The 13,893-nt window shown below is 42.9% G+C and overlaps 1 protein-coding gene across 1 annotated transcript in view; it reads right to left on the reverse strand.

Annotated features, from left to right (window-relative positions):
- The window catches only part of OBSCN (obscurin, cytoskeletal calmodulin and titin-interacting RhoGEF), a 289,193-nt gene that overhangs the window by 69,385 nt on the left and 205,915 nt on the right, over positions 1-13,893 (reverse strand). The window contains exons 85-94 of the mRNA XM_074946416.1: positions 13,049-13,086; positions 11,970-12,101; positions 10,532-10,671; positions 9,730-9,930; positions 6,796-6,878; positions 5,724-5,897; positions 4,494-4,653; positions 3,492-3,608; positions 1,563-1,727; positions 357-515 (exon numbers count right to left, since the gene is read on the reverse strand). Coding sequence (XP_074802517.1) covers positions 357-515; positions 1,563-1,727; positions 3,492-3,608; positions 4,494-4,653; positions 5,724-5,897; positions 6,796-6,878; positions 9,730-9,930; positions 10,532-10,671; positions 11,970-12,101; positions 13,049-13,086 — 1,369 coding nt within the window. The remainder of the gene's footprint in view (positions 1-356; positions 516-1,562; positions 1,728-3,491; positions 3,609-4,493; positions 4,654-5,723; positions 5,898-6,795; positions 6,879-9,729; positions 9,931-10,531; positions 10,672-11,969; positions 12,102-13,048; positions 13,087-13,893) is intronic.

Below are 13,893 nucleotides of genomic sequence, written 5' to 3' on the forward strand. Positions count from 1 at the left end.
GCCTCAGTCCAAATTTGCCACCTGGCTAATTTCATTGGCCTCAATGAGCTTCCTGCTGGGATGACCATAACTTCTTATATGTATTCTCACTACTGCGCAGTGAAAGCCTGTTCGTTTGCTCTCTGGTGATTTATGACATATATTCTACCTGACTTGGAGAGCTAACAAATGTATTTCAGTAGATGATGCAGGTTCTATCTGTGTTGTAGGGAACTTTGGAAACAAAAGAACAATTTGAAAGGATTAGTGAAATGTCATGTTTTCTGACGACCAGCAGCTGCATATCAAGAGAGAGAGAAGTAGACTGAAAAAAAGAGAGCAATTGTACTGGGGGGAGGTAAAAGTAATGGTTAGACCTTCATCATGTTCTTGAAGATGTAGCTGTAGGTGTCTGTCTTGGTGTCTCGCTTGGGTTTGCAGATCAGGATATAATTCTTGAAGAGGAAGACATGTCGGTTGTGACCTTTCCATGCCATTCTGGCTCCTGGAGCTCCTTCCCACACTATGAAGTGACCCTGGAAAAGAAAGCAGGAAATAATAAGTAGAAATGACTGCTGAACTGCTTTCATGGTGTCTCTCTATCACTTCCTAGCTACTGAATAGCAATTGTTCTGTGTTCCATCCTCCATCCCATCCACCTTGGCTTTTATTGCAACATAGAAGATGATCGTTACCATTACATGTGATGCATTCAAAATGGCACTACTCCTAATCTGCGTACAGTTTTAGTCCCAACATTATCTTTTAAATTATTCCTTTGCCTACAAATAAATACCCGATATAAATCTCCAGGATTGCCAGCCAGGCATCTTTCACCAGGGCTAAGCTACTAAAAAAAATTAAATATAATTTCAAATTATGTCCTATGTGGTATCTTGAAATCCATCCATCCATTTCTAAAGAAACAGGTAGAGAGGCAGACAGAGCTTCTGAAATTATATGGATTGTGAGGGCTAAGATATCGAGAAACAAATCTCATGATTTCATATAAAGCACATACAATGTTACCCATGTTGACTTGAATGGATATGCATTTTAAAACTGAACTTTAAAAACAAAAGCGTATTACTTGGGGAAACACATGCAATGAAAACTTAAGGCCAAATTCTAGTTCCATAAGTGTAATTGGAAAAGTCTCATCAACTTCAATGAGAATAGAATTTGGTCCATATATTTTTGACAACATATACTGTGGACAGCTTAATCAGCACATGGGTGCACGAAATGGGCCTTTAAACATGCCCCAAACAGGATTTCCTGCTGTTTGGAAGGTGAGTTGTGAAGACAAACACCTATATTACCCATGGGGAGGGGAGTAACTTTCTATGCTCAGAGGCTCCCAAGCTTAGTCAATTCAGAAGGTCCATCTCTGTCACATTCTGCAATTTATTATACGCAACAACACAGAATTAATGATAATCACTTTGGTGGGTGTTAAGCTGATTTTCTGTTTCAAATGACAATTTGTATAGAAGCCACTAAAGAATATGGACCACTTAAGGCCTATCAAAGGCAGGAAGAGCATTAAGCACTGACTGTCCTCATTCAGAGTTTCTAATTACCTGTCGGATGGGTTCTCCTAGAATTTCCAGGGTCCCTGGATAGTTCTCAATGAGTGAGATATGGAGGTTGTTTTCTGCACGCTGGGTGAGTGCGGACACAATGGCATAAGCCTGCTCCAGCAATGCACAGTTTTGGCTGTTTCTTGCTTTATTTCGGATTAATTCCTACAAGTGAACAAAGCAGCTGTTACTGGACATTTCCAAGAGTTTGCATTCTATTGGTATCCTCATGCAGTCCAGACAACACTCTGTGGGAGTCTGTGATCCAGCTCTCCATGCGGGGCCACCTTTGACCCACTCTTTCACCACTTGTTGGTCAGTTTCTTTCCATTCCACATGCATGGCCTCTTTGACTAACCATGCCACACCGCCCTTCAAACAGTTGTTACTGAGTGGAGACACGGCTGAAGTGAAGCTCACAAGTAGGATACTTGTCTGGCTGATTGAAAACTGAACAGTGAAGAGATCCACATACTTATCAGTGTATTTCTAATGTAATTATTACAACAGTATCAAGGCACCACAATGAGTCAAACAAGGGATGGTGCTAAAATACAACCGTCAATGCAGTGAAAGTAAGAAGGGAAGGGCATGCAGCAAATATCTATCAACATCAACCTACACTTTTCTGCCAAAATGAATGTAAATATTACATTTGTTCTTCTCTTTCATTTTCAGGTAGCTTTTGTACAGGGGCTCCGAACAAGCATCAGGAGAACCTTCAAAAATGTTGGTGTGTATGGCCAGACAGGTGTGCATAATTCAAAGGCATGTTTGAACCTTCTCCAAACTATTTAAATCTCTTAAATTTGTAAAATCTGTATTTGTAAAAATTTAGCAATTTTGGGGGCTCCTGATATTATTTCCTTCTACTCAGACTGAAAGAACTACAAGAAGGGGTATTTTGACACTCCGCTTCTGGTCCTGGCTGGAACATGGAAGCATAGAAGAAGCCCAAAAGTAGAATCATGGCATCTTAGAAATGTAGCGCTGGAAGGGAACCTCAGGAGATCATCTAGTTCCTCCCCCCAGGTTGAGGCAGGACCAAGCAAACCTGATGATCCATCACAGGTGTTTGCCAAATCTGTTCTTAAAAACCTCCAGTGACAGAGATTCTACAACCTGTCATAACCTATTCCAGAGATAAGCTATCCTGATAGTTAGAAAGCTTTCCCTTGCTTCAGATTAAGCCCATTACCTCTCATCCTATCTTCACCATCCTCTTTAGAACAGCCCTTAACATATTTGAAGTCTATCAGGTCCCCTTTCAGTCTGCTTTTCTTACGACTAAACATGCCCAGTTTTATGTAGTATATAATAAACATTACAACAAATATTATGTATGTGTGTATGTATACATATATATATATATATATATATATATATATATATATAAATTAAATCCTCAGATAGTGAAATGTTTCAGAACCTTCAGAAATGATTTGCTTTGGGCTCAGCTCTTGAAACAGCAAAGATTTGCAGTAGATGGGAAGGTAGCTCTTACATTATCTGCCTTGTCTTACCTTGAATTCTGCCTGAAAAAACAGGGAGGGAAGTTGCCTCTGTTGACAAGTCAATGACATGTGCATTGAAAACTAGTTGCTTTTATAACAGATATGTGGCCACACATGTGGCAAATTTATATTCTTCATGGATGTAACCATTTTTAGAGTATTCAGCTAAAGCTGGGCAAACCGTGTGGTGTTTGAGACTTTGTGAACTTCTCAAATGATTTAAGTTTACAAAACTATTCAAGTGCATGAACTTTGGCCCTGATTCTGATCTCCCTTGCTCGAGAGCAATTCCAGTGGTGTTATACTGGTGTGAAGCCAGGGTAACTGATCAGGTCCATTTTCTCCAAAGGCTCTCCAAAATGGAAGGCAAATCCATCACACTAGGAGTGGTAAGAATCTATTGGAAGCTCCTTACCTTGATTATAATTTGATACTGCTGGATCCTGTTTATGGGTCTCTCTAAATAGTGCTGCAGTGGAGGTATAGGTGGCTGGGACGGATCCTCACTGGCTAATGTTTCCTCTGTATATTTCTGGGGGAAAATATACAACTATAAAGAATGCGTGTGATGCAAAAAATGGCCCAAAATGACAAGATCACACAACACTGACCTATATACCTTAGTCTTCCCAGCAAGTCAGTCTGAGCATAAGAAGAAAGAGTAAATCCCACAAGCCTTAATCCCCTCCAAAACTGTGAAGCCTCACCACTCTACCCCTTTGCTTTCTTGTTGCATCCCTTCCCTGTTGGTTGTCGACTTGGTAAGCTGCTTGGGGGCAGTGACTGTGTCTTTTCACTTGCCTGTAAGGCACCCAGCACACTGTTGATGCTATAATTAATAATAAAATGCAACATGCTGCTTAGAAAATGGCACAATATGATGGGAAGGAGCAACACTTCTTTCCTCTACCCGTAGACATCTGGTTAACATTGTACCCTTGAGTCCACATACAGTGCACGTCTTAAAGGCACCATAGCTCTCGTCAGATTCTGTTAACTATTATTGCAAAGTCTCTGTGTATAGATCAAGACTCCCAGTACTGGCTGGCCTAAGACAGGAACAGGCGGATCATTACTAAGATCTAAAGGAGCTTGTGTATTTTCAAATGAAAGGTCCTAGGTTTGATCCTCCTTGACAATATGCATGTATGTGGCTATGGCTCTTTACAGTAATATCACTCTGAATTTTTCTGCCATTAATGAGAGCTTCATCCCACTGTGAAGATTACTAAACCCTGTTTTGTAATAATTTCCTACCTATCTAATAATCCTATTATAATATTATATATGCAACTCCAATGGAATCCCTAGATATTCAGTGGTATGACCCACCATTGGGCTTTGCATTTCATAAAGCAGTGGGGTTATACAAGGCTTCATTCCCAATGTGTGGCATGTACTTTGGTTAATATACTACCTTGTAGAACTCCTGAATGGCTTTGCTGAGAATGACAGACTCGGCCTGTATCCGCCCCACCAGGTACTGGATGTACTTATCAAAGTCCTCCTCATTCTTAATGAAGCACATAGCTACGTCGTCATCAGTGTCACATTTCTGCAGCTCTGGGAAGAAGGAACTGTGGAGGTGGAGAAAGAGGGACATCTGAGAAGAAGCTGGCACAGAGAAAATAGAACACAGACATGACAAGAACCTCACCAGAGCTCTACACCTAAATACATATTATCCCAGTTTAATCCAGCTTGATGAAGTGATCTGTGTTGTCAGAACTGCAATTGTACCCAGAGGTAAAATTTTAAATGCCATTGGGCAAGAATTTAATCACACCTGAAATTTAGGCAGAAGACACTCCTGGCCGTCTTGAATTTAAGGAATGCTTGGAGACAAAGGAAGAGAAGTTCTTAGGGGCTCAGACTGAAGCAGGGAGTTGGAACCTGCTGTCCCTGTGCTTCAGTTTGAGTGTCCCTGAATTCCCATGTGCGGGTGACTGGAGATTTCCCCTCCTCTCCCTATACCAAGAGAAGAATTTGGCCAGGATGAAGGGAAGTTGTTTTGTGAGCACTGCATCTGAGGTAAATCTCTCCTCAGTGGAGCGGGGTTGTGGCTGAGTTTGATGGCTAGGTATCTTGGCTACATTTGAAAGGAACATTGTGCGAGGGGTTGAACTTTTAGCACATTTTATGCCCCCTTCTGCTCAGGCTGCTGGGAGGAGAAATCTGTGCTGACTGTGTGCAAGGCTTTTGCAGGATGGCCAGAATGTAAGTCCATTGCAAGCATGATTTTTGGCCCCTTTTGACTGTAAAACAACAATGTGCCACATTTTGTGAATACAATTGGGTCATTCAAAGTAGGTATTGGATCTACACTGGCTATCTCCATCCTTAAATACAGTGTCGGAGTCTTAAAGAATCACCTCACCTGAGAGAAGGGGCTGTGTATTTTATAGGAATTTTATAGTTATTCAGTGAAATTCGCCTAGCAGGGCAAAAAATGCTCAGCAGAACAAGAGGAATTTCAAGACTCTGGGATTGTATTAACACTACTACTTTCTGATTCCCATTCCTGTGTTCTTGCTCTTGTCTCCTAAAATTCTCATCCACCCCCTTCAATCTTAGCATTTTCCACGGCATGCCTCATAACCAAAGCAATTCTGTCACTAACACTGGTAACGCGTCCAGGAATACCTACTTGGAATGGAAGCTCGCAATAGCACTGACATTTCTGAAGATAGTAGATTTCTGACTGGCAACAGTTTCTGGAACATCCGGACAGCTCTCTATGTACTGGAGGTGATGGGTCTGGAGGAACTGCAGATCTTTGACAAACTCCTCCTCAGAGTTCAGCAGTTCCTGAATAATGACGCTACAGGAAAGACAAACAGACAAAGGGCAGAGCAATTACAAATATTGTTCTTGACGTGCTGATTTCCAAGAGGGGCAGGCTCTGTTCCTTCAGGGCCCCAGCTGCAGTGTGCTGCACACCTCGACTGGCCCTGAAGTTAGGCAGAACTCAGGGTGTTCAGCACCTCATAGGCTCAGGCCCTCAGAGAGGAGACTACATAGATCAGTGCCCAGCATTAGGGATGTAACCAATAACCAGAATGAGGCTGCGGCTGCTTCTCTCCCTGTTAAGTCTGAGTTAACAAGAGGATTTCAAGAAGAGTGGGTAACTGCAGCACAGTCCCCAGGCTGCGGTGTGGCTGCTGTGTAGAGGCCATACAGGTAAATATTTTTACCAAGGAGATGAGCACTCTGTTGGACCACACTGGCAGTGCGGGAACACTGCACATGGCCCTTATATGCTACGCTTCAGCTCTCCCTTTATGTTATTATATTATGATGCAGAGCACCCGCAGGGCAGAACTAGTTATACTGGAAGGGACCGCAGAGCCTTCTATGAAATCCCAAGGAGTTAACTACTCAGCCATAGGACAATATGCAAGGAACAAGCAGGTTGGACAAGAAAACAAATCTTGCTCCCAAGCTGGTTTAGATCACATGGCATTTCCCCCAAACCTAAATCAGTAGAGACTTAGAATTCAAATGTTTAAACCCTGCTGTGGGTTGGAAGCCTCAAGAGCTCTGGGGGAGGGGAGCGGGACTCTGGATTTAGCAGCAAAGAAATTGGGCTTTCATCGGACAGTCCTAGAGGTGCAAATGGAATGTGCGGATCCTTTGGGAGAAGCCTCAGACTCAAGCATCCCTGTTAGTTCACATGGCACTATCCTGAAAGGCAGCAGTGCAAATCAGAAAGTGCTCACCTCAGCTTCTTTTTATATTCATCTTCTGAAACAGATTCGCCGGGGAACTCGGGAGCTTCCGACGTGCCCCACTCTGGTGACAACTAACAGACAAACAGGAAACATCAGTTCTCTAAGGAACAGAGCAGGAATGTCTGTATCATGTAACTGAAGCATGTGTGCAGAGTAACTTCAGGCATGGCGCTGTCACATGCAGCTTGTTTCTGTCCCTAACCAACAGCCACAAAAAAACATTTTTGTAAAGGTTAATAATCTGCCAGTAACAAAGCTGTAGATCACTGCCAGACAGCAACACCAACAGGGTTTCAAACAGTGTTACTTGGGGCAGGGCTTGCACTGGGAGACTCTTCTGGCTCTGGGAGGGAGGAGAAAGGATAGGGAAGATGTTTTACAGAACAATGAATCCACATGTCCATGACTGAGTGTCTGGGATCATCTTGCCCGCCTTCTGGTAGCTGGACCCATCAAGAATAGCAGACTGGTACATACAGCTGATGGAGTTACCTCTGAAGCTCATGTGGTAGGGGTTTGTGCTTTTTGGTGGTGAAGGTCCCTGGTTTGGGTCCCACTGACAACTGAACTGGATTTGTTCCGTGGGAACCTACACTCTGTCACACACCACTGTATTAACCTGAAAGTGCTTAAAGGCCAAAGGGATAATGGAAGCAGAGATTATGGTGATGGGGTGCCAATATAAGAAACTGGATGGATGGACTTTGGGGTTCTAGCTCCAAACATGTGACCTTTTCATTGAACTGGGCACATGTGTTATTTCAGACTGAAGAACTCTTGACTCTTATTGTAAGGAGCCTTAATTCGGTGTAAAAAGCAAATAGCATGTCTCATGAGACTAGTTTAATACACACATTTTTAAAACAACATTAAATTAGTAAGTATATGGCAATAGAATCATAGAATCATAGAATATCAGGGTTGGAAGGGACCTCAGGAGGTCATCTAGTCCAACCCCCTGCTCAAAGCAGGACCAATCCCCAATCAAATCATCCCAGCCAAGGCTTTGTCAAGCCTGACCTTAAAAACTTCCAAGGAAGGAGATTCTACCACCTCCCTAGGTAACGCATTCCAGTGTTTCACCACCCTCATAGTGAAAAAGTTTTTCCTAATATCCAACCTAAACCTCCCCCACTGCAACTTGATACAAGCTGAAGAGAGGGCAGTGGCTACACAAGTGTGTAGCTGGGAACACAGGGAAGCTCAGGGGAATCTACCATTATTAGGAATGATAACTTGTCTTACAGAGATGATAAAACAGGAAGGGGCAATTAGCAAGGGCAGCCTGTCTCCAAGAAGAAGGGCTTAGTTTGGAAGAAGGAATGCTGAGCAATGTTGTTTCTCTGCATAAAACATCCCAAACTGGGGAGACCCGTGTTTCCTTTGGGGGCAATGGAACACTGTTGCTCAAATGCAGGAGGGCTGAGAATTTAAAAGTACCATTATACCATGACAAACTACTGTGTAACAAGGCACGATAGGATGCCGAGTGTATTATATCTGTGACTCCCGGTCAAACGCACTCTATTTACAAATAGAAATATGGCCTTTCTAACTGCCAGCTCTGCAAACGCAACATTCATAAACCAGTCGGAGAACACTTCAATCTCTCTGGTCACTCAATCTCAGACCAAAAGGTCGCAATATTAAAACAAAAAGACTTCAAAAACAGACTCCACCGAGAGACTGCTGAATTGGAATTAATTTGCAAACTGGATACAATTAACTTAAGCTTGAATAGAGACTGGGAATGGATGTGTCATTACACAAAGTAAAACTATTTCCCCATGCTTATTTCCCCCCCCCCCCCACTGCTCCTCGGACGTTCCTGTTAACTGCTGGAAATGGCCCACCTTGATTATCATTACAAAAGGTTTTCTCTCTCTCCCCCCCACCCCCCGACCTCGCTCTCCTGCTGGTAATAGCTCATCTTAAGTGATCACTCTCCTTACAGTGTGTATGGTAACACCCATTTTTTCATGTTCTGTGTGTATATAAATCTCCTCACTGTATTTTCCACTAAATGCATCTGATGGAGTGAGCTGTAACTCACGAAAGCTTATGCTCACATAAATTGGTTAGTCTCTAAGGTGCCACTAGTACTCCTTTTCTTTTTGCGAATACAGACTAACACGGCTGCTACTCTGAAACCTGAGATCTGACTGTCAAGCTGGGTTCTTTCCTTCTTACTCACCATCCACTGGGCTTCTGCAGGGAAAATCAGCCCATGAGTTACGTCGGAGCAACCCCAGCATAGCCAATACGACCAGTGGTTAGGGCACTCCCCTGGGATGTGGGAGAGCAATGCACAGGTCCCTGCTCTGCCTGATTTGGGTCTCCTACCTCTGGGCTATTGGCATTCTCAAGTTTTGACCAGAAATTCCATCCTGGACCTGAGGCTCCTTCTCAGTGAAAATTTAGTCAAAACTGTTATGCTTCTGCAAAACATTTTGTTTTCGATGGAACAGAATTTTTGATGGAGGAAAGTTTTGCTGACTTTTTTTGACCCGCTTTCCTTCCAGTTATGCCCTCGGTGACACCTGTACAACCTCTGGGGAAAGGGGGGGGGGGCGCGGGTAACACAAATATACATGATTGGATTTTGGTAAATAATTCTATTAATGATACACAAACCAGACTAGATACCAGCTCACTCCCTCGTAGCTGTGTTTTTTCCAGGGCCAACTGCAGTAAAAACCAACAACCACACACAGTTGTCATTGAAGTCAGAGGACAGGACTCTAGCTAGGTACAGGGAGCAGAGCTGATGAGTACAAAGGGGCCATTTTTACATACTCCCTTTTCAGAGTAGAACTGCCCCTCATGGAAACTCAGCGACAGCCAGGGCAAGCAGGGAACTGCTCTACCATGCAAAGGAAACAGTTTCCATAAAAAAAAAATAAAACAAGGAAGATCGATCACCTTTAACTTCTTGTCCAGATAAGCCGGCGACACCCATCCCTGCCGAGAGGGGCTGGATTTAGTGGGTTTGGTCCTGACTAGCCACTTTAGAGGATGAGCAGAGTCAAGGACTTCCACATACTGCCCTTCTTTCAGAGTGATGGCTTCCCTGTCAGCTCCAACGGGCACATAGTCAGCCGTGACCATGTAGATGTCAAAAATCTACAAGCATGGAAAGAGAGTTATTCGTGTGCATGAAAGCAAGGTTCTGATAATAGCAATAGCATGCAAGTGTTTTACCAGTGTTAAATACTTCATCCCCACCATCCCTGGAGGATAGAAGAGAATCACTACCTCCATTTTACAGATGGAAAACTGAAATTCAAAAACGTTAAGGCTGAATTAAAAAAAAAAAAAAGTCCACTAACTTGAGTGGCCCAACTTGAGATACCCAGGCCCTGATTTTCCGAAGTGCTGAATTCCTGCAGCTCCTGTTGACATCACTTGGTGCTGTGAGTGCTCAGCACCTTGAAAGTCAAGCCCGGAGCGTCTCAAGTTGAGTAACCAAAATTTGAGACCCCCAAATGAACAGAAGCTATTGAAAACATTGACCTACGCAACCTGTTTGAGACCATGCACTGAGTGCGAAAGCGTGGCTTTATACCCTTAGTCCTGTATTCCATTTATTAGACCATTCACCTTAAACCACTGACCTCCTTTTAAGATGGAAACCCTTAAAATACCCTAGATTTGTTTACTCAGAATGATTAATCCTTTCGCCTAGTAAACACTTGTGTGACGTTTATTCGTGTGTGCACTGTACCTCCCCTCTAGAATCCCCATCCTCAGATTCAGAGGAAGACTCCTGAACAATTGAGGAAGGTCGAGATCTGCCATGGCGTGGAGATGGGGATGGCGTCTTAGATTCATCATCACTGTCTGCTCCAGGCACTCGAAGTGTGGCTGAAATGAAGAACAGCGGGGAAACAGGTACACAGATGAGAGACTGCTCTCTTGTGAAAATCAAATAGGGTTCAAATCTGTAGGATTTTTTTAAGTCTTCACAAAATCAAATATCCCCAGGACAGACCTTTTGCATCATCCAGTACATAAGCTCCTGTTAATAATTGTGACGGCATATGCATATTGGGCATTTGAAGTCCCTGAGATTACATGATTTACTTCAGTCGGATTGTAGAGAGATAACATAGCAGGATGTGGGCCCATATCAGCACTGTAAATTCAAACACTGCTGAAAGAGCAACAGGACTATGAAAGATTTTAACTTTCATATGGACCTAATTCTCATTTACATGAGACCACTTTATCTCTCTCTAGTCATATATATGGGGCCTGAAAATGCACGTAAATATAACCTACTGCCATTCTGAGGGCTATTTATATTGCCAGAGTGGTGTGGAGCAGTTTTTGTGTCAATGAAATTTTGGCCGACACAGCTTTGGTAATAATAATCAGTAGTTAGTACTTACATGGGGTTTATATTATTCACAGCGCTACCTGATTAACCCTCACAACACTCTGGTGAAGTAGATACACAAATATCATTAACCCCATTTTACAGGTGAAGAAACTATGATTAAGAGAGGATAAATGATGTGCCCAAGGCTACATGGCAAGTAATGGCAGAGCAGAGATTAGTGCTCAGGAGTTCTAGTCCCCTCAGACACATGCTTAATCCACTGGATTAATCCTCTTTAGCCTAGTAATTCACAAACATGGTAAAACATCTGAAAAATATGTGAAAATTTATTCAATTTGTATTTTCACTAAAACAAAACTGAAAGTTTGTGCCTGTATGGAAAAGTCCCTTTTCAACTCTAGATACTAACTTTCCTGGAAAGAAGCTCCAGAAACAGCATAAAGAAAAGTCAGGGAATTGATCTCTACCTGATGAATCTCTTATTAGTGTTATATTATTGTTGTTGTTATTATGTGCAAAACAATTGTTTCATAGATGAGATTTAAAACTCAACCCAAACCTGAAGATTGACTGCTCTGCTTTGTATTCACACTTGCCAAGTGCTTATGTAAAGCCAGCAGACCCCGGTCGGTGGCGGGCGGGATTGAACCTTGGGCCTCTGGAGCTTAGTCCATGAGCCTCTACTGCATGAGCTCAAAGCCAACTGGCTGTTAGCTAAGCCTGTAGAGCAGACTCATTTTATCTCTCTCTCTTTACGTGGTCTCAGTGCCACTAGATGGGACAGAACACCACACCCAGAAGGTGTGTGGGTTACACTTACCCTGACTTATTTTTGCAGACACCATTTCTGTGATATGGGAGGTGAGTTTCTGGAGGAATTCTTCTGTTCCAACATCAGCTAATGAAATGTGACTTCTGGACACACCTTCAGCCTCACCTTCTACAAGCTCTCCTAGAAAAGGGAGAACATGCTATCAAGTCTGTAGTATGTCATCTGAAAGTCCACTCCAATGAACCAGATATGACTGACTTGTCCTTCTGAAACTGATGTCAGTGATGCTGTGGTGTCCAGACAAGAACAATATGGAGTTTAACTCCCCACCAGACACAGTGGAGAGCCACCTCGACAGTGAACACAGCCTCTCAGTGGATAGGATGGGTAGCATGTAGTGATTGAGGCAGGAGTCCACTCATTGAGCAGTAATGATAAAAAATAAATATTGAACAGTTGCTTTATCCCCTGTGGACCATACAACCTATGCAACAAATGATACACTGTCCTGATCATATAATTAAGGGCCAGCTGATAATGCAGAAGGGGGCAGAGTTAAGGTTGTACAGAACAAGTGCTCAGATTCCAGGGTGATCGGTGTGGTGTAAAAACCTTAACTCTTCTCCCTTGTGGGAATGAACTTTACCTGTGCATTCCTATGGAGTCTTGCCTCCCTCAGGCTGAAATTCACCCCTGTACAGTCGGCATGAGGCCTAAAAACCACTTAATTTCCATTTAGACTCTATTTTGAAGAGTTATGTGGGATTCAATAGCTGAATATTCCTTATGCTGGTCTTCTGCACAGAAATAAATTGTACCCTCAACATGCAAACCTGGGGTACATTTTTGAGTCCACAGCTAGACTGGCCAGGATTGCCTGGAGCACAGCCTGATGTCCTTCCAAACCAAACCATTGTTCCAAAAAAGGTGACAAAAGTATTTTGTGATGAGAAAAGTGTGTGTGTATATTTTCCCACCCAAAATCATTCATCCTTGGCCTGAGACCAGGCCTGAAAAATTTCAACCTGATAGGTCAGAATTTCAAAAAGTTCTAAGGAATTGAAAACAGAAGGTTACAATGGAAACACATTGGCAACCTTAACTATAGATGTGTGGGCTTCTCCTACCTTTCCTCGGTTCAGGAGGGTGGATAGAGATACCAACTCTGAAAAAGAGAAAGGGGGAGTCAAAGGCCAAAATGACAAGTGTGATCATGGGGGCTATTTACATCAGGGATGAGTCAGAACCAGATGCCCTCTCACTCTTCACATGGTCTTTGAGCATATCTGGATTTAGGACCCAGATGTGAACTTTAGAACAGATAAACTCTGAACATGGAAACCACATAGTGCCACACTCAAGCCAACGGGGTGGCATAGGTATGGTTATTCCTCTTGCATGAGGTTTAGAATAATAGAATCATAAGGTTAGAAGGGACCACAAGGGTCATCTAGTCTAAGCCCTTGCCAAGATACAGGATTTGTTGTGTCTAACCATCCAAGACAGATGGCTTATTTTAACATGGAGTTTTAGAGGACCGTATTGCCCGGGGTATAGGTAATGGAACGTGGAACCATTCATCTCTAGGACACTGGTTGAAATATAGCCCAGGTTATTAGTGAGTGAAAGTGTTACCATGAGAGGATTGAATAGTGACTTATGTCAAATGAGAGTCTAGTCTCAGTTCCAGCTCTCAGTGAATTTATGTCCCTATCACTAACTATTGCCCTGGTTTGTAGTTATAATAGAGAAACCAAGGACTGAGGGATATGCAGACTGTCTGTGGACCTGCCCACAGAGGAGGTCCCTGCAGATCAGGATTGAAGTATATTGGTGGGACAGTAAACTACCACTGCCAGTGCTGTACTTATTCTGTGAGTAAAAAAAAAAGTTTTCACACTATGCAGGGCTGCTAGTCTGACACCTTTCACCAGCACAAAATTCACTCAACCCAGGAAAAAAACAAACCCTA

Source organism: Natator depressus, chromosome 2, assembly GCF_965152275.1.
Source record: "Natator depressus isolate rNatDep1 chromosome 2, rNatDep2.hap1, whole genome shotgun sequence".
Classification (NCBI taxonomy): domain Eukaryota; kingdom Metazoa; phylum Chordata; order Testudines; family Cheloniidae; genus Natator; species Natator depressus.